The sequence below is a fragment of the Lineus longissimus genome, chromosome 15, assembly GCF_910592395.1.
Source record: "Lineus longissimus chromosome 15, tnLinLong1.2, whole genome shotgun sequence".
Lineage (NCBI taxonomy): Eukaryota > Metazoa > Nemertea > Pilidiophora > Heteronemertea > Lineidae > Lineus > Lineus longissimus.
Genome location: NC_088322.1, coordinates 4,966,573 through 4,982,407, shown reverse-complemented (window position 1 = coordinate 4,982,407; position 15,835 = coordinate 4,966,573). Strand labels below are relative to the sequence as shown.

Genomic DNA, 15,835 nt, shown 5'->3' with positions numbered 1-15,835 from the left:
AAGGCGTATATGTATGTATGGTTTGTAAATACTAAGTCTGGGTTCACAGAGAGCGTAAGGGGAGTACTGTGAGGACGGCAACGGGCCGTTTCGGTGCCGGGGTCGGCGACACAAAGTATGACGTCGGTCTGGGCATCGGGACGGTTCGGGGGCGGCTTCGCAGTAGTCCCCCAATTCCATATGGAGTACTGTGGGATCGACGGGGCCGTCGCGACGCCGAGTGCTGTCTCGCCAATAGGGCTTTCAGCACGGGCGTCGGGACGGCACCGGACGGGCTCACAGTAAAATAATGAAAAAATTTTAAACAAATAGATACATCTTTTGTAAAACCCCTGTATACAGTAATTGTAAATGAATAATTGTATATGCCCGTTTGGATACGTGAAATAAAAGATACCCACTGCGGGTTTATGCTGCAAAAAAAAAAAAAAAAACATAATGAACGATTGTATTTCCTGCAAGAGACCTGTGAGACCACGACAAGAAGGCCTGCAATGTGATGGTTGCGGTAGCTGGCAGCATCGTACGTGCCACACTGGTATCAGCCGTGCCGAGTACAGAAGAGCCGTGACAGAGGGAAGTGACATTGAGTGGTCGTGTGCAGAGTGCGATGCGAATATCACGGGCGTCCCACAACCCCTGGCTGAGAGCAGTCGTCTTTCGTTGGAGCAGACCCGACGCACGTGGTTTTTGGCAGACCAAGATCGACCAGATGAGACTCCAACCCCCACAGATCGACAAGATGAAGCTCCAACCCCATCTGAACTCCAGGAGGCAGCTGACGCTTGGTTGCAAGAGATGCAAGTGGAAGCTGACGCTTTGTTGGAAGAGATGGAAGTGGATGAGCCAGCAGACGACCCCGACCCCACCCTTGGAGAATTCGAAGTCCCGGAGCGTTTAGAAGAATCGTCGATGGCTGATGAGACACCACGAGAGTACGTAGGCGGCGATGACGGACCAGCAACCACTTACACGACGGTCACTGATGGGACGCAGCGAGGGAAAACGAAGTTGGCAGACAGCAACGGTTACACGTACACTGTAAAGAAACGACCACGAACCGCGAAGGGGACCACGACATGGACGTGCAGCGTCAGGAACAAAGTAGTTTGGTGTAAGGCGTCCGTGATGCAAAAAGGAGACAATTTCACACGGGGCGTGCAGCCGCATGTCCACGAGGCACAACTCGGTGCAGCCGTTGCCGCGAAGATCCGAGCGGACGTGAAGAAGACGGCCACCCGGCAGGTATTCACGTCGGCAGCGGAGATTGTGAACCGGGCCTTACTCGACGAAGGCATACACGAAACTTCGGCACCCCTTCCGGCGCTTTCGAAACCAGAGAATCTAGCCAGAGCTGCGAATCGTCACCGTCAGAAGGCCAGACCACAAGATCCTACCACCCTCGATTTCGAAATTGACGAAACATACGTTCCAGCGACATTCCTTCGTGCCGACATCACCGTAGGCGAGAAACGTCACCTAATATTCGCAACTGACAAGATGGTCCAGCTCCTTTCGAATGCCAAAACGTGGTATATTGACGGGACGTTCAAGTTGGTCAAGGCGCCGTTCACCCAGCTCGCATCCATCCACGCATTCGTGAAGAGCGGAGACAACGTAAAACAAGTACCAGTCGCCTTCATCCTGATGTCGGGGAAACGCAAAAAAGATTACAAGAAAGTGCTCAAGGCCATACGAAGGATGTGCCCGGACAGAAAAGTTGCAAAGATCGTTGTGGACTTTGAAGCGGCGATGTGGCGTGCCATACCTCTCGTATTCGGCAATATTCGCATCATGGGCTGCTCCTTCCACTGGGCCCAATGCTTATGGAGGAAGTTTCAGGAAATCGGTCTTTCGCCAGCATACAAGAACGATAACGATACCCACAAGTTGCTGAGACAGTTTATGGCCCTGCCGTACCTGCCGCACGCACATATCCAGCCGATGTTCGAAAAGCTCGTCAGGAAGGCCAACACGCCCGCTCTGCAAGAATTCACGGATTACGTTCGCCGCACATGGATCGCTAACGAACTGTGGAGCCCGCGCACCTGGTCTATCTTCATGGAACCCGTGAGGACGAACAATGACGTCGAAGGATGGCACGGAATGCTAAATCGTCATGCCGCAAAGTCGAATCTCGAATTCTACAAGATGACACGCCTTCTACAAGAGCAGGCCAGTCTCATTGAGATGCAAGTTCGTTTCATCTCCGATGCCAAACTGGAACGCCGCCAGCGAAAGGTCTACAGACAACAACAGGGGAAGATCTTCACGCTTTGGGACGAGTTTATACAGGAAAAGAAGACGGCAACTCAACTCCTACGAAAGTGCTCGCATCTGGTTGCCAGCAATACGGACAATTAAACCACCTGGTGTTACAAAATCGAACGGACACTGGTGCGCCTAACCATAAACTCTTTAACTGAGGAAGACGTTCTTTTTTAATGGTATAATAATGTGTAAATTAATTGATGAATTGGCGACTGAGTTAGAGTTGTACCGTATGCCTATCACTCTATAACTGTACTATCAGTATCAGGGTTTTATATATACTGTACTATTAAAGGTGTTATCTAATATTACATGTAGTAGGCTATAATAATAATAATAATTTTTATTGTACCCCCCATATTTGGGGAAAGAGAAATAACAATACATTTCATAAAATGGTACATGTAACTGAAGAAAACTCTGGTCAAAGCAGATAGGGCCTACACTAATAAAATATGGAAAGTATATTTTTAAAAACTCTATTTAGAGTAACAGCCTATTAATGTGCTTGCCTATTAATGTAGTTATCATCTTCTCGTTTGTAATTGTAACGTGACTCGGATAAACAAAATAAGTGTATGTAATAGGTGTTTTATATGCACAAAGCCCACGTGTTCTGCAATATCATGATGTAGCCTAATTTGCTATTTTTATTTGCCGCAATTGAACAGAAATATGGCGTTCGCCACTATTTTATTGTACCCAAAACATCTTGGAAATTCCTTATATCATGTATATTATGTTCACTAAACTAAACGTTAAATGATTGTGCTGTTGTACTTAATTTTGTTTCTTTTTCATCCTAATAAATCATTGATAACTAAAGTCCGAGTTTATTTCTCCATTATTTTTTAAATATAACAGAATAGGGGGCCAACACTGATACACTGTTCATACCCGGAGCCCCCGCCGAGCGACTGCATCACCCATCCCGAATTCCTGACCCACCCCCGGATACTTGGCTCCCACAACACTATTCTGATGAAAATCCTCTGCGTTCTGACAAGTGCGACGAAGACGCAGGTACTCTGCATGGCATCACCGGGACCGCATATAAAAAAACAGACGCAAGAAAGCATCAGGGCCTGTTGTTCAAAACAATTTTTGTCAAGCCTTCAGACGCCAGGGTTGTGACAAAAATTGTTTTGAACAACCAGGCCCAGGTTGTTAGCAGAAGCACATTGTAAATATTTTATTCATTCGAATTAATGTTATGTTAGCCTACATATTGGAGAGGAAGTCCAAAGTCAAAAGTAGGTAGGCCAGGCCTATCCAGCACGCATACCGGTAGCATCCGGTAGGCCTACACATCACCCGAACCCTTTCCCAAGATAACAACTCTATACCCCAAAACGCCATCAATGTTCTACTAAAATTCATATGAGTAGGCCTACATGTATTTTAACCGTAAAAAACTACAATACTGGCCGTTGAGATGACGGAGAAACACGCAACAGAAGTGCAATATGAAGACGTGGACGACTTGACATGGGGACGATATGACTCGGGGACGATTTGGTATCAGCGGGGACGATTTTTCCAGGGGACGACTTTGATCGGGGACGATTTGACCGGTAAGCGCGTAAACAACATGCCGCCATTTTGTCTCCGCTTCGGTATTTCGTACGCCGCTTATAATGCACCTTCTCAATTAAAACCAACATAATAAGGCCTTACATCGTTGATTGAATAGGAACACCACACAAAACACAATAAAGTGGGGGTACAATCGATTACGAAGCTGAAGTGAACAGTGATTTATTCCTGGAGCTACTGCTTTTGTTGTGTGCTGCCATGTTTTGAGAACTGGCAAATAGGAGACTTCATTGATGGCTGACGTCATCGGGCGGCAATTTGAATCGGCAGAAATAATTAAAAGGCAGGTAGCGCCCTCTCCTGTTAAAATTTTGAACTTTTTCTCAATAAAATAGATTTTCAAGAATTTTATCTTAATATTAGAGCATATTTCGACTAATTCTGCTGCTCCTAGGCCGATATAGGCCAGTTTCCTTTATGCACTCTCGCTCGCAGGAAGTAGGTCGAATGGCGACAAATTTTGTTTTGAAAGTAGAGTTTGACCAGAAGTATCCAGAAATGCAAAATTGAAGTCTCTAGGTCTTACGGTTACAAAATGTGCACCATGGGTTTAACGGACGGATGGATGGATGGATGGATGGATGGACAGACGGACGCCACTGAACAACTTATTTGACAAGCTCGGCTGACTTTGTCAGCTGAGCTAAAAATACTTATCCCAAACTTATTCATGCCAAACAAATCCCAATAACATGAATACAATTCCAGGCCTTGGAGAATTAAAGCATCAGAATTAGACAGCGCAAGTAAACTTGTAAGCCATGCCTTTGTGTCGGCTTGTTCCCTGTTGAAGCACATTACTAATGTTCAGCTCCAAAACAAACTTCTTTGAAAAGGTATATTTGCGGGTCTATAGGCAACGAATTTTGCTTGTTGGCAGCATGCGGTTGGGACTTCATGATCACTACCTAGAATTTTCCAAACATGCATAATGGTCCATTTAAGCACTGCAGTTAAATTATGATTTTCTTGTTTTAAAATCTGCTTTTTCTCTTCAGATTCAGCATGAATAGGAGTGGCCAGGCTGTTCCCCGCACAGGGAAGCGTCATTCTGTAAAAAAAGAGAGAGGGCGCCCCAGCAGATTCTTTTCCATGACAATAACCATCTTGGATGGCCCCCATACGAAAAACAGTCTTTGCAGTTTTGAAGCAAATTATTGTATTCACGGCCAGACATGCCATGAGCAAAGCAGAAAGCCGTCTTTAAAATTTTTTAGCATGCACAAGTCCTGGCGCAAAAGACGTTTCCTGCCATGTCACTGCACACCGATGTTCGACTTCAGGTTACACACAAGTAATTTGATGCGGGAGAATAGGTTGTATTGTATGCAAGAAATTGATTTACAGTTTCTGATATTTTTCTTCAATCAGTGCCATGGCAACCCAAAAGTATTTTTGCATGCATTTTTTGGTCATAATGAATAGAATTAATGAGATGCTGCTGGTCTAATGATTTTGTGTGGCTTCAAAATGGCCTCACCACCTAATTGACAAAATTGGTCCCGTATAGTACAACCAGAAAATGGGTTTCTCATTGCGTCGAGGCAAGTTTTAGGCACTTAATACCTCCATGCTTTAGTTCAGACAAACCCCCCCCCCCCCCCCCCCCCCCAAACCTGAAATCATCACGATCAACCGACAATTAAAAATGGTTTGAAGATCCAGCCCCGGACTATAAACCTGCTGGATATTACTTACTTACATCTGAGTGTCTGGGAGAAATCTACGGGGCGCTAAACTTGACAAATTTATATGGTTAGCATTTGAAATTAAATTACTTCTGTGTACCCTTCACAACATATACTCCATTTCCACTCACATCATCGATGCCGTCTAATGCAGAATCCTCCCTCCGCGCAGCACGTCACATTGTATTGATTCCTTGATTTTTCCATTTTATGAACAGTTGCAGTGGAACTGGAAGGTGACCAGGCAGCCAACCCTTGGTAATATTTCCCTTACTTTTAGAATTACTCCTTTAAGTCTATTCTATTCTTGTCATTTAAGGCACCCTCCAAGATGGAGAAAAGGAGCGGGTGAAAGTTCCAAGGAACTTTAGTTGAGAGGAATTCGAAGAGTTCCTGAGAACACATTGCCCAAAGTTGGAGGGGCACACCTGGGCATACAGAAAGGCAAATGAGAAAGCCTTATTGTTGCCACTGCCCCCACTCCACAGGACGCCGCGAGATTTGTTTAAGCATTGTCCTGGGAAGAAGACACTTTACGTGGTGCCTTCCAAGAGGATTCCTTTAAATGTATGTTCCATTCATTGATTGTTTCTGTCAAATATTTTTCCCTTTCGAATTTTTTTGGCTCATCGGAAGGGAAGCTATGCAATACCACAGTGTCCATCATCCACTGCGAGCAATACAATGCCATTCTCACCACTCAGTCAATCATCAACTTATGCATCGATCATTGAGTTTCTGAATGGAAACCTGTTGACATCCCTATTTTCCACATTTTCATCCATATCACTTATGAACTGGAATTCAGCAGGTTGGGTAGTCACTTGAGTTTCTCGTAAAAACTAGTATTCAGGCTAGAGGTAATTCAAATGAGCCACTTATACATTTTCTCTTCACATTTGCTACTCAAACTGGAATTATAGTGAACCGGGTATTGGGAAAACTGTTCTATGTATGTTTCTATTATAGAATCCTCCGGCATCCACTGCCACTAGCGCAAGTGCAACCGAGGGAAGAAGTCCAAACAGGGAGGGGATGGCAGTAAGTAATTTCTTCATGGCGTATGTTGTGTTGTTGCTATGGTCAGTCATGTTAGTCACTTGAGTTTCCTTTAAAAACTAGTAATCAGGCCAGAGGTAATTCAAATGAGCCACTTATACATTCTCGCTTCACATTTGCTACTCAAATTGGAATTGCAATAAACTGGGTATGGACTGATGAATGTTGGGAAAACTGTTCTATGTTTGTTTCTATTATAGAATCCTCCGGCATCCACTGCCACTAGCGCAAGCGCAACCGAGGGAATAGGTCCAAACAGGGAGGGGATGGCAGTAAGTTATTTCTTCAAGGCATTATGTAGTGTAGTTGCTATTGGTAATTCAAATGAGCCACTTATACATTCTCGCTTCACATTTGCTACTCAAATTGGAATTGCAGTGAACTGGGTATGGACTGATGAATATTGGGAAAACTGTTCTATGTTTGTTTCTATTATAGAATCCTCCGGCATCCACTTCCACTAGCGCAAGCGCAACCGAGGGAAGAGGTCCAAACAGGGAGGGGATGGCAGTAAGTAATTTCTTCATGGCGTATATAGTGAAGTTGGTATGGGTAGTCACTTGAGTTTCTCGTAAAAACTAGTATTCAGGCTAGACGTAATTCACATGTGCAACTTATACTTGTTCTCTTCACATTTGCTACTCAAATTGGAATTGCATTGCAGTGATCTAGGTATGGAGTGATAAATATTGGGAAAACTGTTCTATGTTTGTTTTTTATTATAGAATCCTCCGGCATCCACTGCCACTAGCGCAAGCGCAACCGAGGGAAGAGGTCCAAACAGGGAGGGGATGGCAGTAAGTCATTTCTTCATGGCGTATATAGTGAAGTTGGTATGGGTAGTCACTCGAGTTTCTGGTAAAAACTAGTAATCAGGCCAGAGGTAATTTAAATGAGCAACTTATACACTTTCTCTTTACATTTGCTACTCAAATTGGAATTGCATTGCAGTGATCTAGGTATGGAGTGATAAATATTGGGAAAACTGTTCTATGTTTGTTTCTATCATAGAATCATCCGGCATCCACTGCCACTAGCGCAAGCGCAACCGAGGGAAGAGGTCCAAACAGGGAGGGGATGGCAGTAAGTAATTTCATCATGGCATATATAGTGAAGTTTCTATGGGCAGTCACTCCGGTTTCTCGTAAAAATGCTGTCAGGCAGATGTGAATTCAATGAACAAAATGTGTCTTGTGTCTTCTTCAGCATCATTGTTTGCGTTGCAAACGGACTGTTGGAATTAGTCGCGGTGAAACGTGCCTCCTTTGCCTTCAAGACGAGGAGTATAATGCATTCTTGCAGGCTGACCAAAGGAAAGTAAGCTGCTATCTATTGGAGAATTCTCAACCTACTTTGCCCGGCGGTAATGGGTAGAAAGAGCAAGACTTGGATAATCATTTCGTTATCTCTCTTATCAGTTCCTATACCGCTTTGCCAAAGTGTTTAATTTTTGGTTCACCTCCAGTAAGACGAGCTTGTCTTATGACGCAGGCTCTGCCATCCTTATTTTTAAGCAAGGTGTTTTCAGTGGCTGATTGACTCGTTGACTTGAAATTTGGGGCATGTTCCCCTCCGTGATGACACCTAGAAGCTCAGCGTGGATCAGGTTCAATTGCTAAGTGCTCGTCATCACAAGTTTTTATCAAAGGTACATGAAATGATATGAAATATATGTCATATTACGCAAGATATTTGACCTGCTTTTCAAGGTCGCCATAGGTCAATTGGCATAAATCATCTTTTTTTCACACTTTTAGGTGGCAGACAGGATAATTGAAGAGCAAAAAGTGAAACGTTTGTTTGAAGATGCTCAGGTCAGTTCAATTTCATTTCCATATTAAAGTCTATGGATTGTGCTGAGTTCGTAACAACCAGCTGTCAGCTGGTTTACCGGTATTTGAAAAAATCCAATTATAGGGGTTGGTTGATATTCATACACCTTTAATTATAGAAAGTTGACTGGGGACTGCTGAATGATGTACTATGTACATGTTATTCCAAGTAAAATTCAAGGTTCATCTATACCACGTTGTCACATGTCAGGTCATTATTTATTGACCTCACGAAGCAGGAGTTCTCTCTGTTTTGAATATAATCAAGTTTGATTAAGTTATAATTAAGTTTTATTTCTTCTCAGGCTAGGGAGAGGAGACGTGCTCGGTTGAATGACTCTCCCACCATTCAAGAAGGCCAAGGGTTTATAATCAAAATTCGGACCTCTTCAGGCGATTCCAGCGTCAGGCGATTCCTGCCTTCAGACCCTTTTTGCGTATGTATATCTCATTAATGGTTAAAAAAATTATCATTTTGTTACGTGGAGATGAAATTTTTTCAATGACTTCAGCATTCGTTGTCACTGTTTGTCATCCTCTGTCTGAAATTTAAAAAACATTGGGCTGTTGTCTAAGCATTTGAGCTACATGTATCCAATCATATATCCTAAGAGAAACATCCGAAAGGAGACCACGGAAAACCCCAACTTTTCACCGAATTCCATAAAATACAGCTTTTATAAGACCCAAGTGACAACCATTCCTCATTGCTTTACAGTTTGTTTTTGTTTTTAAATCTGAGAAAATAACTGAAACAATGTCGTATGACCTGAGATGTAAAGGTTCAATGAAAATATGTGTACCGGTATCTGTATTGCCAAAGATTGAATGAGATCATTTTTGGATGCTTTTTTCTGTCATTTCAGTTCCTAGTAGACTTCATTGGTGCTCACAGTGAGTCAACAGAGCAATTCAGCATCAATGTTGCCACAACGACAAGGCACATTTCTTCCATGTCGCCCGGACAAACGCCTCTGGGGGACATGGGAATTTCCTCAAACATTGTTTTGAATGTTCTTTGGGACACCTATGAAACGGTGAGTTAATTGCTCACCTTGTGGGCTAATGCGATGACATGTGGTATGTTGACAGGGTTTAGTCAAGATATTTCAGTGAGCGGTCTTGTAATATTATATAGTGTACATTTCAAACATTGCAGGTCCCTGTTAGCATACCTGGGGACTGCCTTAGGATGTAAAAAACATGACGGGCAACTATCACCACCTGTCTCTCAGTGGTAATGCGAGGTTGCAGCTTTGTCAGTAAAATGAGATAGTATGTGATGTTTGTGATGCTCCTCATGTGTAAGCTCTGCACCAAATTCAAGAAATCATCCTTCTGATATAGAAAGTATGCTTCGTTGGCAATCTGCGATGGCTACATGCCTCCCTTAGCCTTCATTTTGACGCAATGATTCACTACACTGGGACACACATAATTTTTGATGAATACATACGATTATGTGGCACGTAGTAAACATTTAAAATTTTTATGAAAGGTATGGTCACTCACTCACAAAAACAGGTAGAAATACATGTAATTCTTTTTATTGTCCTAGGTTGTGGACCTCAGTGAAACAGAGGAATTTGAATTCAATCATGTGCCTGCAGGCACACCATCGGTAAGTTCAGTTTTGGTTAAACGTTGATTGTATATGTTCATCCAAATGTAATCCAAATGCCCATACCTTGTCAAATCTGGCTTTGTGGAAATACATGTACTACTTTTCAAGGTCATAGGGCCTAAACAGCGATGATGTTCATGGACTTAATAATGCAAGGGAATCACCTGTTCTCCCGGTATGTAACATTTGCTCTTCAGCTCTGACAGCAACCTGTTATACATGTAGTCAAGTGGCATCCGGAAAGATCAGTTCCAACCAGTAAATTCATGAAGAAAAAAGGAGGTCAATGCAAAGATTGAGACAAATGTATTGTGACTTCCGAAATTCCGAAGATTACTGAATAGTCACAAATTTCAAGGGAAAATATATTTTTTCAGGCACAAGTATTCAATTTTTAAGAGAGACAGATTTTTTCAATTGTTCAGTTTTTAAGCAACCATCAAAAATGCAGCTTGGGCAGCATAACATAATCAGTTGTTAGCTGAAGGTCATTGGCGGTTTTAAACAGCTTTGCATTCACTATTCGTTGATGTCTGTTGCTCTCTTTTAATTACCTTTTACAGCATGATAATTCCCTCTCTCTGATTACAGACTAAGCGCCGTAGAGAGAACCACAGTGATGATACCTTACTTGGTCCGGGTGAATTACCAGAGCTCTCGGTATGAAAAAATAACATTTGCCATATTTTAAGGTCAGCAACATTTATCAGTTAGCTCAAATTATGAACAAGTGTTAGTTTGACTGTTTTGTTCGAGTCAATGATGCTTTGCTTTATTGACAAATCATTGCTTTACAGAATGATGTTCAAGCATCAACATTGGATAGTGGTGATGACTTCATGCCAGGAGAGGTGCTGCTTGCAACAAGTGTATGTATACATTTTAAAGAAATGTGACATTTTCTGTAAGAGTAACTAACAGTTTTGACCTTATAACCTTATCTCCATGGTCGCAGAGGTAGAATTTTATGACTGGGGCAATATTAAGCTACATGGTATATGGACAAGCTGGTGAACAATGGCTACACAAAGTGTTCATGACCATAAAGCCTTTGTTCGGAGGCGTGTTTGTATACTGTATACACAATTCCTATAATGGTGGTGCTGTATGTTCAATAGTGATGTCATTAGAGGAAACTCGGCCTATGACGAGGACTGACAAAGGTGAAAGTCATGGTTGACCAGCAGCCTTGAATGTTATTATGACGTCAAAGGAGGAAAATGCTAGTTCCAAAATAAGCCGAGGAATTATAGGAAGGGTGTATACCTCGATGTAAAGCCAGAACGATTTAAGGTCAGTTTGAACCTGTGTTATTATATCTTTAATATAATACAACATAAATTCAAAAGGATTCAAAATCACATTTAATCATTTTATCGGTGTTCAAGATCAGAAATTGATTCTGCACTGTCGATATTGACTGTCACACTAAAAGTGCCTGGATGAATTTAAGAGTTCAGCTCCTAATTTGTGTTGGCAATATATTTGTGCCAATATTCTATGGCATAGTTGACTAAACCTTAAGCACCAGTTCGATAAGATTATTGTAACCCATTTTGCAGAAAGCTGTAGAAAGAAGGTTGCAATGGTGACTTCCTTATTTACTGCAAGACTATTTTTGTGGTGCATGCTTTTAAAAGGCCGTTAATTTCTATCCTAGGCAGCCTCTGCAGCAGGATCACATTCATCACCACCACCACCACAGTTCAGTCCACCATCACAATCGAGCCAAAGTTCTCCTGTACGTTCATTAAGTCCTCGGTCTCCTACACCACCGCCAAGTCCTAGGCACCAGGTTCCTGCTGCTCCCAGCAAACGGTTAGTAGTAGTTTCACGGGCCTCCTTAATTACTTTAATCGCCAAGGGTTGGAGTGAGGTTCGTGCCAGAGCATTTAGCATGTTTAGGGTGCAAACAGAGAGGTTATGTGACCAAAACACTATTCTAACGCTGGAACTTTGCACATGAGTGTGTGTTCCAGTTTTGCTTTGTCACATTTTCCTGTTTGTGTCTGCCACCAGCCACAGGCAAGATGGAATTTGCCAGCTACCCCTCCCCCCCTCACTAGTTACATCAATGTGGCTGCACAGACGGCAGTGTCCAGAGCTGTCACCAACTGTAAGTTGACCTTAGCATGGATCCCGCATCTTGCTCTTATTTTCCGATCCTGGCCCCTTTTGCTTGGACTAGTCCATTTGATTGGATGCTTTTTTCGTGACGGCCAAAGTTGAGGAAATGTCAAACTAGCAGATTCTAAATTGGTTTAGAATACACCAGTGCAAAAATTGCCCAAGGTAAATTGAGCAAAACAATCAAACGAAATCAAAATAAAGTGCCCGTTACGTCAGCCACTCGACTGAGGTTCAAAAAGGCTTCTTTTAATTTTTCAGCAGTGATGAGAGTTCCTTGAAGGAACTATTGACCTTGCTGCGGTCATTGATCAGCCCAGATAACGGCACAAATAACATCAATGTTGTCCGCAATAATGTGCTAGATGGAGGTGGACGAGCTTTAAACCGCAAGAAGTTTAGAGATGATGGAAAGGTTTCCGTCAAATTCATGGACAACGCAGGGATCTCGGAGGGAGCCCTGGACACCGGTGGCCCAAAACGGGAATGGTTTACCCTTATGTACCAGGCCCTCCATAGGTCTAGCATGTTTGCTGGGCCAGCAGGGGCAAAGATGGTCGTACCCAGCCTTGCAGGTAGGTTATATCGAATACATATTTTTCATGCCCACGCTACAAAAGTTATCTCTGGTACATGTATGAAGCACATTTTTGCTTAGTTTGCACACTTTTGTATTGGCCTTAAAGGGATACAATATTCGCTGGTGGTCTACATGTACTACACTACGGACATATGTAGTGATTAGGCCTCGTCCCATCGCCCCTAACCACTACATGTACGACAAGTCATTACTTTTGCGGAGGATTTCATTTATATTGGCCGTCTCAAAAACAATGAATTGACATAGATATCAACTCAAATTTTTGAATGGGATATTGTTCTGAGAGCAGACCAATTTAGTGACCTACGTATGCAGGTCAATAATGATTTGAATTTTGCGGCACCCTTCTTTTCACATCTCTTTCACTTCAGCGACTGGAAAGAACCTTTACAAAGTGTGTGGGCAGACAATAGCCCTGTCCCTCGCTCACGGATGTAGTGGTCCCCACTTCTTTTCTGACTTGTTATATGACATGGTAACCTTGGGATATGAGGGAGCAAAACCAACTATTGACAATGTGTATCCAGAGGAAATCAGAGCATTAATTGAAAAGGTTTGTATGGAGCAAAGAGTCTGGTACATTTATTGATTTCAAAAACAACTTAAAATAACTTACATGTAAAAGACAAGATCAGCCTTGCCCGCAGTATTGTTTCACAATGACAATTTGAAATTGTGAGAATATTACCTTCATACATGCAGCAGCACTGAAAGCAATGCAAGACCATGGAAGAGATCAGTGTTTCCAGTTCCTTTAAAGGCTCCAAAACATGAACAGAGGATACCCTGGTGGTTTTATGAGGCTATATTTTGGTCCACTGCACTAGCGAGGAAGACTTTAGTTAGTTATAATCTGATGATATTTTCATATTTTCAGATCCATGATGCTTCTGATTTAAATGAACTGCGTGAAGCTCTTATGAGTGATGTTGCAGCCTCATTTCTTGAAATATCTGGCAACTTCATCCACGTGAAAAGGCTGTCAGATAAAACTAAGATAACAGAGTCTGCAATCAGATTCCAAGTGATTGACAGGGCAAGATCCTGCGTTGACAGGTGAAAATCTGCATTTTACACAAATAGATCAGAACTCTTTTCATAACAATGCACGATCTGTGTTTTCAATTTAAAGCAAGATCAAGCAATTCAAAGCAAAAAATCCTTTTATTGTCAAGTGTAAGCCATATCTGAAAACTGAGCATAACTTACATGTATGATTATGCTTTACTACTTGCCTGATTGCCACCAGTCTGTCACCATTGGTACATTGTACATCTGGCCGAGGGCAAGTGTCTTCATTATGGCACACTTTCAGAGGTCACAGCAGTGAAGTGGCATAAAATTTCTCTTTGCCTGCATACTATAGCATGTTACATTTTCATGTATTAATTTTCTGTTAATTCTTTTCAGCCTCTGCTCTGGACTTGAAACTCTGGGTCTCCTCCCCATGATAAGGGCAAATAGGGAAAAATTCAGGCCTTTGTTTTGCCATTCCCCAACTCCATTGACTGCTGAAACCATGACAAGTCTCTTCTCCCTCACAGTCACCGCTGATAAAAAGAGCAACGAGGGCCATAAACAGTCAGCAGCTGAGCTCGTAGAATAATGGTGTCTGTCCTTCTCCTGTGGACAAGATTGGGGATTTCGTAACTGTAAGACCTGGGCACTTCAATTTTGACCAAAATAGATACATGTATGTTGCTGACAGAAGATTCAGCACAATTCAAATTGAATTCAAATTTATACTAGAGGGCAAACAGCGTAAATCACAAAAAAACGCTTTATTCCAGCAGGTAGAAGCTTGAAATAACGTTGAAGAGGTTTGCATGATTTGCAGTAAAAAGATTGGTTTCGATTTAGATCACTAGTTGGCGGTAGTGAGCAAAATCTAGTTTGACCCTGTATGACCCCGGTTTTGAATTTCCTGCCTCGAACTGACCATACAATTACAGCTTGTCCAGCAGAATTTTTGTGGCATGAAGGCCTAGGGCCTCGAAGGTTCCCAAGCCCCAATCCATGATGGCTGCCAGACCACAAACCTTTTTCGCATTCTGCCCCATAACTTGATAACCAAGCTGGTATATATTAAAGAGATATACAAACTGAGTAGCTGGTCCCAAAGGTCATCAGGCCAATCTCATGGAACAACCAAAAGGGCTCAAATGGGGGTCAATTAATGAAAGTCATGAGGGGTAGAAAAAATTAATTATAATTTTAGAGCTGGAAATGCAGTGTGATCAACGCTGGGTATAATATGTGTTATTGAAGATGAAGCTTGCACGTACATCTACGTACATGTACGTAGTCAATGCAATTAAGTCTTATGATGCCTTTTCAATGTTTCAGATGACGATTTTGGAAAAGATGTTACCGGGCCTACACTTGCTAACATTTTGGCATTTGCGACTGGATTAGAAAACATTCCCCCTCTTGGCTTTGAAGATGGACAAGGAGCATATTACTGCAAAGGAAACCTACCTCATGGCGACACTTGTGGGTGTCGGATTGGCATTCCACTCAACAACAAAAACTATGATGAGTTCATGGAGCAAATGACATTTGGCATCCTAAATTCAGGAGTATTTGGGCAAGCTTAACTGCTCACTGCCTCCAGTTGTCATCCACATGAAAGTTTATTCAGAAAGTACTAATAGTTTTTAATGATGTTTGCAACTGCCTCTCTGATCTGTGACAGCAATGTTTGGCAGTATTACATTATAATATGTAGCTGTAAACAGTCCAAAGGTGCTACATGTATGAACCATTTTTGGTCTAATTTTTTGGGATTGTATAAAAGTATTGACTTGATTTGTATGTACTCGTGTGAAGGCATTTAAACAGTCTGTACATGTAAAAAAAAGCGTGGGCAAATAGGTAAGTGAATCTGAAGTTACAACTTCCTGAGTTTTAACAACCTGCAACCCATTAAAGGGGAACTACATGTATGAGTTAGGATAGTAAATTGGTTATCTTGTAGTGATTATGCACATTTGAAAAAATGGGTTGTTTTCATACAGCATCCATAATCAACCTTCTA

The 15,835-nt window shown here is 42.2% G+C and overlaps 2 protein-coding genes across 2 annotated transcripts; both read left to right on the top strand.

The window, feature by feature from the left end:
- Positions 1-931: 931 nt before the first annotated feature.
- On the top strand, positions 932-2,364 carry LOC135499368 (uncharacterized). The gene has a single exon (XM_064790114.1). The coding sequence runs from the start codon at positions 1,129-1,131 to the stop codon at positions 2,362-2,364; it is 1,236 nt and encodes a 411-aa protein (XP_064646184.1). The 5' UTR covers positions 932-1,128.
- Positions 2,365-3,706: 1,342 nt separating this feature from the next.
- On the top strand, positions 3,707-14,404 carry LOC135499367 (uncharacterized). The gene is made up of 16 exons (XM_064790113.1): positions 3,707-3,845; positions 5,875-5,903; positions 6,525-6,596; positions 7,340-7,411; positions 7,626-7,697; positions 8,372-8,428; positions 8,752-8,883; positions 9,313-9,483; positions 10,005-10,067; positions 10,662-10,730; positions 10,868-10,939; positions 11,731-11,888; positions 12,462-12,772; positions 13,170-13,351; positions 13,676-13,854; positions 14,209-14,404. Exons 1-16 carry the CDS (start codon positions 3,707-3,709, stop codon positions 14,402-14,404), a joined length of 1,974 nt encoding a protein of 657 aa, XP_064646183.1.
- The last annotated feature ends 1,431 nt before the right edge of the window (positions 14,405-15,835 follow it).

What these genes read in the sequence shown, in the direction of transcription:
- LOC135499367 (XM_064790113.1), top strand. Translation starts at nt 3,707, where the DNA reads ATGACGGAGAAACACGCAACAGAAGTGCAATATGAAGACGTGGACGAC. An exon ending in CAAACAGGGAGGGGATGGCA is followed by an intron (nt 7,412 to 7,625) that starts GTAAGTCATTTC and finishes TTTCTATCATAG; the next exon opens with AATCATCCGGCATCCACTGC. An exon ending in TGCCTGCAGGCACACCATCG is followed by an intron (nt 10,068 to 10,661) that starts GTAAGTTCAGTT and finishes CTCTGATTACAG; the next exon opens with ACTAAGCGCCGTAGAGAGAA.
- LOC135499368 (XM_064790114.1), top strand. Translation starts at nt 1,129, where the DNA reads ATGCAAAAAGGAGACAATTTCACACGGGGCGTGCAGCCGCATGTCCAC.